Source organism: Corythoichthys intestinalis, chromosome 8, assembly GCF_030265065.1.
Source record: "Corythoichthys intestinalis isolate RoL2023-P3 chromosome 8, ASM3026506v1, whole genome shotgun sequence".
NCBI lineage: Eukaryota > Metazoa > Chordata > Actinopteri > Syngnathiformes > Syngnathidae > Corythoichthys > Corythoichthys intestinalis.
The window spans coordinates 8,988,598-9,001,911 of record NC_080402.1 but is presented as its reverse complement, the minus strand read 5'-3'; the positions used below and the strand labels follow the sequence as shown (position 1 = coordinate 9,001,911).

Genomic DNA, 13,314 nt, shown 5'->3' with positions numbered 1-13,314 from the left:
TATAGTTGACGGACACACACAGGAAGTCTGTTGTTACGTTTGTTATGGTCCAAGTTGCAGAGCTGCAATAAACGTTAACTAAATGGGTTCAAGAAACTAAATTCTCTGCTTTATGAAGAGTGAAAAAAGCTGAATTTAACACAGACGAAATCAATCGGCCGATCAGAGTGAAGTATTGCCGAAACAAAATGGTGACGTCACGTACCGTAATGATCGGCAACGGATCGCCGCATACGTTTCTTCAACACAACGTGACCGTGTCAATAAAAAAAAAAATCGGTTTATATATACATACGTATATATCTGTCTCCATCCATCCATGTACCCGTTTATAATCCGCACCATGATTTTACAAGTTGATTTTGGGGGAAAAAAGTGCGTGTTATTTTCGTCACATTGCCTTTTACCAGATTTACCACACTTATGTGTGAGAACTGTAATTGTCATTGAAGTTTCGGTAAAATATTCAAATACAACTTTGGTTTCCAATTGACAATTTCGTTATTTAAATTTCCAAAACATTGTCAACATGTGTGAGAACTGTAATTGTCATTGAAGTTTCGGTAAAATATTCAAATACAACTTTGGTTTCCAATTGACAATTTCGTTATTTAAATTTCCAAAACATTGTCAATACCAGCCAACGAGTTAATTATCATTCAACTCTTTTCTGTTTCCAGCCATCCACAGTGCACTTCCCCAGCAGCCATCACGCCCCAGCAGCCACGCAGCTCCACTTCCACCCAAAAACACTCAACCGCCCCCTTCCTCGCTCCTATCCCTGCCCACGCCGCAGCCTCAGCTTCAGAGCTCTCTCCCGCTACCCCAACCCCCTCCACGCCCCCGCGTCCCTTCGCCGCCATCGCATGGCATCTTGGGCACCCTCTCTGCCCAGCCTCCCCAGGCCCTGCTGGAGGACGACGACGAGCCGACGCCCACCAGCGGCGAAACGCCGCCCCTCAGCCAGGTGCAAAGCTTCCTACAGTCGCTTCAACCGAGGCCCTCCGGGCAGGTTCCTTCGCTGCACTCGCCCGCGCAAGGCGCCGCTCAGCTAGTGCCCTCGATGCAAGCGGCCTTGACGCCCGCCACCGTGCCAATGCACAGGCACGGCTCACATGGTCACACACAGAAACAATACCCGCACGCGCTCGCCACAGCGGTGCAGCAACAGAAAGGGGCGAGTCTACAGCAGAAGCTCCAGCAGATGCAACAACATCAGCAAATGCAGCAACAGCCCTCACCACGAATCAAGTCTGCTGAGCCATTTTCCACCGGTAAGACTTCTATTTGTAAGGTTATTTCGTCATGTTTGACCATCATCAACAGCTGTTGCTTCACCAGGTTGCCTGCGTGACAGTCCGTCTCCCCTAATGATGCACTGCCCCCTGCTGCCTCAGTTCCAGGCGACAGGACAGCAATCTCCAACACAGATCAAGAAAAACGTCAGTCATTGGTTTTGGTTCACTGCCTAACCTACTTTCGCATAATACCCTTAAACTTTCGTGTAGGATCAGAGGTCGAACTTGATAAAGGAGGAGAAACAGTCACACTCGCCAGTGCTGAGCCCTTCCCCATTCAGCCCTGCCATGCGCCTTGACACACAAAAACATGACACCAAGCACAGTAAGTGCAGATTTTATCCTGTAGTCTTAACTCATGGTGTAAAGAATACCTGTTTGGTTTTTTTTGAGGCATCCAAAATTATCGGGTGGCCGTTTTTATCGCCCAATAAAAGCATTTTAAAACGAATTGGGATAATATCAACATCGGTTTTTCATTATCAGTTTTGGGCAAATACATTGAGGAGCAGAAATATTGGCACCCTTTGTGATTTTGCAAGTTCACTCAGAAAATAGACGTCTCAAATTTCAATCATAGATGCATTTCCATTTTCCAATCAGAGACATAATCTAAAAGAAATCCAGAAATCACATTAGATGATTTTTTAAAATACTTTATTTGTAATTTACTGGGATTCATGAGTATTTGTACCCCTGAGAATCGGCAATGATTATGACACTCAAAAAGAGTTGTCAATAGGGTTGAGCATCGATGGGATGGGATCCGGGACTAACACGCCCGGAACCGTTGGAATTTTTTTTTTTTAAATTTCGATTCAAAGTTTCAATGCATTAGCTGTCACCAAACTGAGATCCCTGGGATTTGTTATGTGAGCATTATCATTATTAAAGCATCCAGTGGGGGATTGACCGCATATATCGGTATCTGTTTGATATCGGTATCGGATTTTTGGAGGTGGACAATATCGTGTTATCTGTTGAAAAGTCATTATCGGAAAAGTTTAGTCATAAAGCAGGCATAACCATATGCTATGACATATGTATTTCTAATTATTTAATGAAAAATTATCCGAATATGACGGCAACATCAAAGCAACCAATGCAGGGGTTTTCCACAGTGATTTATAAACCTGGCGGTCCCCCCCCCACCCCCACCCCCGGTCAGGCTAAAACACAGCTGTATAAGAATATATAAAAAGTATACATATTTTAACCACATTTTAACTGCATTGAGTAATACATTTTAAAGTGCAGTGGTTACATCGGATGGTCTATATGTGGGAAAACCATCCGGCATTATGCTATTGCACCGAATTGCAGTCTATATTTGTTTGGTTTGTTAAAACTGAATTTCAAGACTTTGCCTTGGCTTATAATAACACATAATAGAATTAAAGTTGTGCGATAGCCAATGTTATTGGCCGATAAAAGCATTTTAAAATGATAACCGGATAATATCGACATCAGTTTTTCATTATCGGTTTTGGGCCTATATGCGTGTTGCCTTCAAAGTGAATGTGGAAGCCTTCTGCCTTTGTGCAAGGGCTGGTTACAGCTTAGAAGAGCAGGTATGCTTACTGACCATTAGATGTCTCCAAAGATGCTTGGGATTTGTCATGTGAGCATTATCATAATTAAAGCATCCAGTGGGGCGTCACAGCATAATTATCCGTAATATGTTAAGTCCACCACCGCACATATCGTATTGGTTTGATAGCGGTATTGGATTTTCGGAGTTGGAAAATATCAGGTTATCAGTTATTGTTTATAAAGTCTTTGTCGGACAACTCCAGTCTTTTTACATCGTTTTTGCTGCTTTTTTTTTTTTTTCGCCCTGCATTCTCCAGGATTAGATGGGAAATCATCGGATGGTTCTCGTCCCAGTTCGCGCCTCTCGGACTCCCTGGTGCAAGCCTGCCCTCAGCAGGACACCAAAGTCAAACAAGAGTCCAAAACGTCCATGGGATCCAAGAGGACGCCGGTAGGTTTAAAAAGGCCACTAACATGAGTTTTCATCAAATTCCTGAAAAATATGTTACTACTGCAATTTCCCCAGGTTATCACTAGAGGGAGCCACCTACTTTATGACTGTGGAGGACCAAAGCTGCTAAAATTAAAAATTAATAAATAAATCAAAGTGAAAATAAAAATGACTGAAAATAGAAAAATAAGGGATCATATTTAAAGATTAAAATACATATGGAAATCATTTCATAAATCAAAGTAAAAATAAAAATAAATGTATGAATACAAAAATGGGAAATAAGATTCAAAAATTAAAAATACAAAATGAAATGTGGAAATAAATACCAAAATAAATATCTAAATTGAATTACATATCAATCAAATAAAAAAATATATACCGTAATTTTCGGCCTATAAGCCGCTACTTTTTCCATCATTCTGAATCTGAATCTTGTCCACTGCGGCTTACTTGTTGATTCAGTTGGGTTAATATGTTACACTTTATTTGACAGTGGCGTCATAAGACTGTCAAAAGAACGTCATAATTATGACGTGGCACTATCATGGGCATTACTGAATGCTTATGGCAGATGTCATTAAGTGTCATCCGGCAAATTATGTCACTAACTCCATTTATGTCCAGCTTGGATCTTTTACATCCATTCAAAAGTGAGAAAATTTGACACAAATTAACATCTGCTATAAGCATTCATTGATGCTCATGACAGTTTCATGTCATGATGATGATTGTCTCATGACATTGTTATGGCGCCACGGTCAAATAAAGTGTTACCAAATACCATAACTAGTAATTAATGAAACAACTGGAACAGTAACTGAAGAAATAATTGGCACAGAACATGAATTTTGATATTTACATCTGAAGCGCTGCAATGCATGCTAGGAGGCATGTTGGACAACAACAGTGTGAACAGCAGGTGGCAGCAGAGGTTGCCCGTCTTCCCCAAGGGAGAAGTGATGGCCAAATGAAGCTTCTTGAAGCAATGAACCAATTGGCTGCAAAGCTTCATGGTGGTTTATTTGGTCTTATGACAGTCGTATGATGCCAAATAAAATGTTACCGGTTAATATCTTTTGGTGTAAATATCCTATAGTACAGTGAAGACAGCTTTGGATTATAGTCTAGTGTGGCTTATCTATAAACAAATGCCATTTGCCGGTGTCAAATTGGGTGGGTGGCGGATTAAGATATCTATATTTTTAACCTGTCCTGTTCAGCTGCTTATACACGCAGAATAGACCCTACCCACCGACGTCACAAAATCACGTGCTCGCTGTATGGTTCCGCCCCCTTGTCCGTCATTTTGTGTGTCTATTATCAATGGTCTCAATTGATCGAGCAATTTATAATGCATTTCATGGAAGACCCGGTGCTTTCGGATGCCGTAAACTCACTTGATGCGTTGCATAAAAGGCGTTATGTGGAAAAGCTTCAGTTTATCCATTCGCCAGATCCATATTTGATGCCTAAATCGATGTTTTTCGACCCGCTGTCTCCGCCGTATTTGCCTGACATCTGCCAGCTACCCTGATATGTGCAACTATCTTGTCCACACAAAATCAGCCTATTCTCACGAAAGTTTGAAAAACTTTAAGAGCTTGGAGGCTTATAAATACTTCGTTGCTGGTTGGGTGAAACAGGTCCTCGTCCACGAAAATTCGGCAGGAATCTATCTTGTGCTTGGAAAGGTGAGTTACGAAATTTTCAATTCAAAATCTTTTGTTATTGCTAACATCTACTGTCAAGTCTAATGTATTTCATGTCGTTTGTCAATGGAGTTAGGGCTTTTAATGTTTATATGGTTTAGCGATAGCACTCTCACTACATACATACGTGTATGTTGTCGGCGATTAGCCTAGCAATGATCTTAATTGTGGTTGTCAGCCCAAAACCCTCTAAATATATATTAAATGCATCTTACCAGATATAAAATGACTACTACATAATCTGTGGTAATCGTTTGGAGCCCAGTTTTCTCGTCGAATTGCAGCAGCCCATCTCGCTCTCTTCTCTCCGGGTCTCTCGGAATCCGGTAGAACTTCAAGTCTCTCCGTCTTCTCCGTCTGTCTTCTCTGTTATTGCAACCGACCGCCACACACGCCTTCACCATTTTGATTATTAATGTTAACGAGCAGAAAAACACGTCGTAAATAGAAGGAATGTACGTAGCCGTAACAGGTAAACATGATGTGTTGACGGACAATTGGGCGGCACCAGTCAGGAGGAAGGAGTTGTGACGTCACGTGGGTAGGGTCTATAGGAATCTTGAGTGTCCTTTTGGTCTGAACAGTTTTAATGTATCACATGGGAGTTTGATATAGTCCCATTGTGGTTGTTCATTGTGTTTTGTGTATTCGGAGAAAGCAGCAAGCAGGAAGGGGTATTTGGGGGGGGGGGAAGCAGACAGAAGAGAAGAACAACAAAAAATACATTATTACTGTACACGCCTATGCTACCTATGAACATAGTGGTGATATCGTTAGCTAATTTTAAAATAATCGCTTTGCACTTTCAGTGGGGTCAGCCACCCCAACAGTCAAAATGGATTGGACTGACGTCTAGCGCCATCAGTGTCAGCCAATGAGTTAAATGAGTCTCCTATAAAGTGGGAAGTGCATGACCTCAATGTTTAACCCGTGCAAGCATTTTTAAGACCAAAATGACACAGCCCATTAAGCTAAATATTCAATTTTTCCTCCTTTTTCTTTGCAGGACGTCAAGTTAAAGAACATGGGCTCCTGGGCTAGTTTGGCTCAGAGATCTCAGTCTACGCCGGCGTCGGCCGTTCGCTCGTCCAGCGACAGTTTCGAGCAGTTCCGGCGGGCGGCCAGGGAGAAAGAGGAACGCGAGAGGCAGCTGAAAGCTCAGGCGCAGCAGGCCAGGAGGGAGCAGGAGAAGTTGCGGTATGTCAGCGCGCCTCATTTTCATTCATTTGATTTGGAACACATTTTTAGAAAGTTATGTGTAGTAAATTCTATTGTAATGGTTATGAAATTAATTGGTATGAACACTTTTTTAATTGTATGTAATATAATGAATATACATTGTTTAGAAATAGAAAAATTAATTGAAAACATGTTTTTCACAAATGTTTGTTAAATTTCATAATCATTTAATCTGTTAACATGAAACAGAATTAATTCAAACACACACAAAAAATCACATTTAAGTAATACTTCAGATTAAATATTTTAATGTCCTATTTTTTTGTTGGGCTCTATTATATAATATACAAATAAATTGTCCTATTTAAAAAAAAAAAAAGTGAATAAAAACAATGAATTGTAATTTTATTTTATATATTTAAATATTGTAATCAACCAATTTAATAAGTTAAAATGTGTAACCCAATTTAAAAATATTTTAGATGAAATGTTTATTTAAATACAATAATGTGTACATATTATTATAATTCAATAGTAACAAACAAAAATGTCAAACATTTTAATTTTAATCATACATATATTTTTGTCCTTCATCTGAGCTAGCCAATTTGAACAAGGTTTTCATTTTTTTCACAAAATTTTTAATGACATATATAAATTACAATTACCGTATTTTTCAGACTATAAGTCGTTTTTTTTTTCCATAGTTTGGCTGGGGGTGCGACTTATTATTATTATTATTATGGTGTGTTGACTTATTAACACACCATTATATCATTTCACATGTTATTTTGGTGTTTGGAGTGACACTGATGGTTTGGTAAAATTGTTAGCATGTTCTTTATGCTATAATTATCTGAATAACACTTAATAGCTTAGTTACGTTAACATACTAGCCACGTTCGCATTTCGTTGTTCATGCGTCATGTAACATTATCATACTGTACACTTATTCAGCATGTTGTTCTCTATTGTATTTTTATTTTAAATTGCCTTTCAAGATGACATATCTGTTCTATGTGTTGGATTTTCTCAAGTAAATTTCCCCCCAAAATTGACTTATACTCCGGTGCGATTTATGTTTTTTTCCTCTTCGTTGGGCATTTTATGGCTGGTGCGACTTATACTCAGGTGCGACTTATAGTCCGAAAAATACGGTATTTTAAATATATCAGCCAACAAATAAGTCACTTAATTGATGCCAAAAAGCTGAAACATTTTTGATGTAATCCCTTTTTCAAAATTCGTAACCATCGCTCTTTGTAGCTCAAGTGTTGTTTGTCTTGCAGCCGCGACGACGACGACACCGTGGACCACAATCGTCGCCCCCACGAAGACACGCGCCGACGCCAGGAACAACAACAGCAGCAGCAGCCCTCGCCCCTGGCGACCACGCCACCCGCTTCCACCCCGCCTACTCACTCCCCGCAGCCTCCGGCCGTCCCGCCTCCGGCGCCGTCCCCGACTTCCTCGGCCGCGCAAAACGCCCTCGACCAGCAGAGGGAGATGGCGCGACGCCGCGAGCAAGAAAGGCGCAGGAGGGAGGCGGTATGTTAGCCACGTTTGCTTAGCTACTCCAGAGCCCTGAAATTATTAGATAAGTAACAAACTGCACGGAATTTGCTGAAATCAACTCCGACTAATTAAACCCCTGGTAATTCAAAGATTAAGCCGAATGTAAAAAAATTTAAGGTTCCACTCTAAGCAAAACACTACCGCTTTTGTCCACCGGCGTCGCTAAAATTGTCCAAAAAGAAAAGTTACCTACTGTTAAATGGAGGTAGATTTGTGTCTTTATTATTCAATCAAAAAAAAAGATGGTTCAATAAAAATATATATTTTCAATCCCCAAAAATGTGTTTGAATGCAAAAATATATTTATAACTAAAAAAAATGCATTTTGCAAGTTCTCCCACTTGAAAATATTAGAGCGGCCTATAATTGTCAACATTGGTAAACCTCAACCATGAGAGACAGAATGTGGAAAAAAAAACAGAAAATCATCATCAATTTATAAAGAATTTATTTGCAAATCATGGTGGAAAATAAGTATTTGGTCAAGACCAAAAGTTCTTCTCAATACTTTGTTATGTACCCTTTGTAGGCAATAACGGAGGCCAAACGTTTTCTGTAACTCTTCACAAGCTTTTCACACACTGTTGCTGGTATTTTGACCCTTTCCCCCATGCAGATCTCCTCTAGAGCAGTGATGCTTTGGGGCTGTCGTTGGGCAACACGGACTTTCGACTCCCTCCTCACCCCGTGGCGTCAAAATGATAACAAGAACGGGGAGCAAAAATCCCAGAACCCACGGGGGGACCTAGTGAATGACCTACAGAGAGCTGGGACCACAGTAACAAAGGTTATTATCAGTAACACAATGCGCCGCCAGGGACTCAAATCCTGCACTGCCAGACGTGTCCCTCTGCTGAAGAATGTACACGTCCAGGCCCATCTGCGGTTCGCTGAGAGCATTTGGATGATCCAGAAGAGGACTGGGAGAATGTGTTATGGTCAGATGAAACAAAAATAGAACTTTCTGGTAGAAACACAGGTTCTCGTGTTTGGAGGAGAAAGAATACTGAATTGCATCCGAAGAACACCATACCCACTGTGAAGCATGGAGGTGGAAACATCATGCTTTGGGGCTGTTTTTCTGCAAAGGGACCAGGATGACTGATCTGTGTAAAGGAAAGAATGAATGGGGCCTTATATCGAGAGATTTTGAGTGAAAATCTCCTTCCAACAAAAACCAAGATAATCAAAATCGGAAATAAAATTATACATAAAAATTGCATTTAATCACAAATAGAATAAAAATAAATAAAAATAAAACAAAAACTACTAATAATAATAATAATTGAAATCAGCAATGGAGATAAGCGCAAGTAGATTGAAATATATAGACTGTTATGGATATGCAGTGCTAAACAAAAGCGTTTTTAGCCCTGATTTAAAAGAGCTTACAGTTTGAGCATACTTAAGAAACACAGGTTCTCGTGTTTGGAGGAGATAGAATACTGAATTGCATCCGAAGAACACCATACCCACTGTGAAGCATGGGGGTGGAAACATCATGCTTTGAGGCTGTTTTCCTGCAAAGGGACCAGGACGACTGGTCTGTATCAAGGAAAGAATGAATGTAATATTTAGAGATTTTGAGTGAAAATCTCCTTCCATCAGCAAGGGCATTGAAGATGAGGCGTGGCTGGGTCTTTCAGCATGACAATGATCCCAAACACACAGCCAGGGCAACAAAAGAGTGGCTTCGTAAGAAGCATTTCAAGGTCCTGGAGTGGCCTAGCCAGTCTCCAGATCTCAACCCCATTGAAAATTTGTGGAGGGAGTTCAAAGTCCGTGTTGCCCAACGACAGCCCCAAAACATCACTGCTCTAGAGGAGATCTGCATGGAGGAATGGGCCAAAATACCAGCAACAGTGTGTGAAAAGCTTGTGAAGAGTTACAGAAAATGTTTGGCCTCCGCTATTGCCAACAAAGGGTACATCACAGGTGGTTTTTGCTATGGGCAATGTGGGCGACCGCCCAGGGCGCAGTCTATTAGGGGGCGCACAAGCGCCCTCGAGAAAAAAAAAAAAAAAAATCCTCTAGTTTTCTAGACTAATACCGCTCATTTCCACGTCAAGTTAGTAGAGTGGGCGCTAGGGCGCCCATTACAATCATGTCAACTGCTGCTGAGAGTCGTGTGTGTCAGAGGAAAAGGCAGGGGAAGACGGGAGGGGGATCAGCTGCTCGCAACTGCAGAGTGAGTGAACAGAACGAGTCTCAATCACTCTCAGAGGACAAGTAAGGAGGGGCAGCGATGTCCCGTATCCTGTGCTGCTTTTCACAGGCCACCTCATTATTCATGTGACTACTTAAAGAAATGGTGATTTTTTTTTTCCAAGAAAGTCCATTAATGGGTCTATCATATTCCTCGTTCAATACTCTATAAGAAAAATTTAACATATGCATCTAAAATAATCCTAAACGATTTTATTAGCAATTTTAATACTCCTTTTAGCAAGGTTACTTGGGTATGCGGTATGCCGCTGCGTACGTTCCCATAGCAACCAGTCCTGGTATGGGGTGGTTCGCCCAGGGCACGAAAGTAGCCAGGACCGCCACTGGGGTACATAACAAAGTATTGAGATGAACTTTTGGTATTGACCAAATACTTATTTTCCACCATGATTTGCAAATAAATTCTTTAAAAATCAAACAATGTGATTTTCTGAGGTTTTTTTTTTTCCACATTCTGTCTCTCATGGTTGACGAATAACTAGAGGTGTACAAAATATCCGATTCTTAGATTATTCGCGATTCGGCCGTGGAAGATTCGAGAACGATTCACAAACATCCAAATTCCGATTATTAAAATATGCGAAGTAAAGCGGAAGTACACAACACTCAGCGCGCCGCGCGGTCTTCGGGACGGAACGGAGCGAGAGTAGCTAAACATCATGCTTCCCATTACCCGGCCCCTCGGGTAATGCCAATGCTCAACTCACGGCTCTAGCTCAACTCATGCAACGAGATTAAAAAACACAACAACATACCTGACTGCTGCCGAAAAGCTGCTAGAAAAGTACATCCGTATAATGTTACGGTGGATATCATTTATATAGGACTAGATGCATTATAGATTTGGTAGTGTTAGCAGCACATCTACAAAAAGCTAGATGCGGGAGTTATAAACGGCCGCCATCTTAAAGCAGTACACTTCCCTGCAAGGCTGTTGTAGCGAACCTTCCAAGCAAACCTAATTAACTTTTTATCTAAAATACTCCTAAATCGGTAAAATATTGAATTGAATCTATCTTTACAATAGTTTTAAAACTTCCACATGTTGAAAGTAGACAAAAGGAAAATTATGGAATAACGGGAGCAATTTTAACAAATTTAATGGTTGATTCACAACATTAAATTAATTGAATGTAGTTTAAAGCTGCTGATACAGAATGGGGACTGGAGTTTTTTATTTACTGTTATTTTTGTATATTTGTTTACTGCTATATGTTAACTTGATACTGAAATAGTAGTGTGTTTTAGCCTGAGAGTATTTTTGAACAATTTTGGAACTAATGTACAAAACATTAAAAAAAAAGAGAGAAAAAAAAAAGGAGGGGGGTGCATCAATAATCGTTTTATAATCGAATTGGAGCCTCTGAATCGTAATCGAATCGTTAGGTGCCCAGCTCTACGATTAACCATGTTGACAATTAGAGGCCTCGCTAATATTTTCATGTGGGAGAACTTGCACAATTAGTGGTTGACTAAATACTTATTTGCCCCACTGTATCTATCACCCTCCTAATTTCTTTGTCCTCTTCTTTCCAGATGGCCGACACTATTGACATTAACTTCCAGAGTGATCTGATGGCCATATTTGAAGAGAATCTCTTTTGAGTCGCGACGGCGACGATGGCTGTGTGAAAAGGACCTACATACCCCTATACATAAAACACATGCACACACAGACAGACATGGTGAGTTATCATACACACCTCACAAAAACATCCATATATGGACTGCATAGTACCTGTCCCCTTTCTCACAGCGTCTTTCCCTCCCCCCTCGGAGCGCAGATGCGTTTTGGTGTCTGACGTGATGTTTATAGTTGTCGGCTTGCAATATGGATTTAAGATTTAAAAAAAAACGCCTTTAAAAGGTTGTAGTCAAGGAGGGGATGATGATTTATTCCCAAGAAATGAGACAATGGATTGGATAATGTGCACAGATTTTCGTCGTTCCCTACTATTTTAACTTGTTGCTGGTCTCGGACTTTGGCTTGTTTTCTCAGGACACAGCGACCCCCGCGCGTCCCTCACTCGATGGCGTAACCCCCATCCCCCCATCCTTTGCACGAGTTCAGTTGAATCGAGACCCGACGATGTGATTAAAAAGAGTGTGTCCTCTCTGCCTTAGCGCTCCGGCCTGTATTGTCTATGGTCACACCCTGCAAAATTATACATATTATATATAAATAGATACACGAATATATATTCTATACAAGGACAAGTCAACGGAAGAGAACACGGGAGGAATTTGGTTTGCGCGCGCGGGCTGGCGACGATCTTTGGAGCTCTCTTGCTTTTTATTTTGTAGAATTTACTGTAAAGATTAAAAAAAAAAAAAAAAAAAACTTTTTTATGATGCCGTTGAGGATTTTTTTCTGTCTCGGTCCCATTCTATGCCAAAACTATGAATTCGGAAAGTCCATTCACTTGATAGGAGAGGATGTTTTTATTGCTTTATTTAATGCCCCTCCCCTTTTTTTAAATGGGAATTTTTGCTCACGTCTTCTCTGCACTTTTAATCTTTAACACCCGCTTCCTTCCGGAAGGTATCGTTTTCCGTCACTATACACGTCGAAGGCTTTTGAAGCAGTCGCTCCCCTCTTTTAGATTTATTTTTCTGAAGTGTTGCCATGGTGACATGGCTTTCTGTACACTGGCTCACACATCAGTTGTGTTTTTAACGTTTCCATTAGTTGAGCCCACTTCCTTTTCACATTTGCTTCTTTTTTGGACTTTTATTTTGTTGTTCTTCCCTTTTTTTTTTTTTGAATCAGTTTTTTCCAGAACAACCTTGTTGCTATGTTGACAAGTGAGGCATTGAGGTCAAATAGATTCATCTTAAGACTATGGACATGTTTTTTTTTTTTTAAGAAAAGTATTAAAATAATATTTTAAAAAATGAAAGTGTAACGTGTTTTTTTTGGTGTGTTTGTTTGCAATGGGCTGTAGTGATTGTTTTAATCAACAGAGGGTGCTGTTGATAAAAAATTGCACAATGAATGAATGAAAAGTACTGTACTAGTCCTCAAAAAATTAGCATATTGTAATAAAGTTTATTATTTTCTGTAATGTACTGATAAACATTAGACTTTCAGAGTTTAGTTTCATTACTCACAACTGAAGTAGTTCAAGCCTTTTATTGTTTTAATATAGATGATTTTGCCCAAAAAGTAGGGGTGTCAAACGATTAAAATTTTGAATCGAGTTAATTACAGCTTAAAAATTAATTAATCGTAATTAATCGCAATTCAAACCATCTCTAAAATATGCCATATTTTTCTGTAAATTATTGTTGGAATGGAAAGATGACACAAGACGGATATATACATTCAACATACGGTACT

The 13,314-nt window shown here is 40.1% G+C and overlaps 1 protein-coding gene across 5 annotated transcripts in view; it reads left to right on the top strand.

The window, feature by feature from the left end:
• Window positions 1-12,750, top strand: part of LOC130920109 (bromodomain-containing protein 4-like) — a 41,554-nt gene extending 28,804 nt beyond the window's left edge. For all 5 annotated transcript variants that reach the window (XM_057843018.1, XM_057843019.1, XM_057843017.1 and 2 more), the window contains 7 exons: window positions 681-1,274; window positions 1,342-1,442; window positions 1,509-1,623; window positions 3,149-3,282; window positions 6,001-6,191; window positions 7,463-7,721; window positions 11,511-12,750. In XM_057843018.1, coding sequence (XP_057699001.1) covers window positions 681-1,274; window positions 1,342-1,442; window positions 1,509-1,623; window positions 3,149-3,282; window positions 6,001-6,191; window positions 7,463-7,721; window positions 11,511-11,579 — 1,463 coding nt within the window. In that variant the 3' untranslated portion in view covers window positions 11,580-12,750. The remainder of the gene's footprint in view (window positions 1-680; window positions 1,275-1,341; window positions 1,443-1,508; window positions 1,624-3,148; window positions 3,283-6,000; window positions 6,192-7,462; window positions 7,722-11,510) is intronic.
• Window positions 12,751-13,314: the final 564 nt, after the last annotated feature.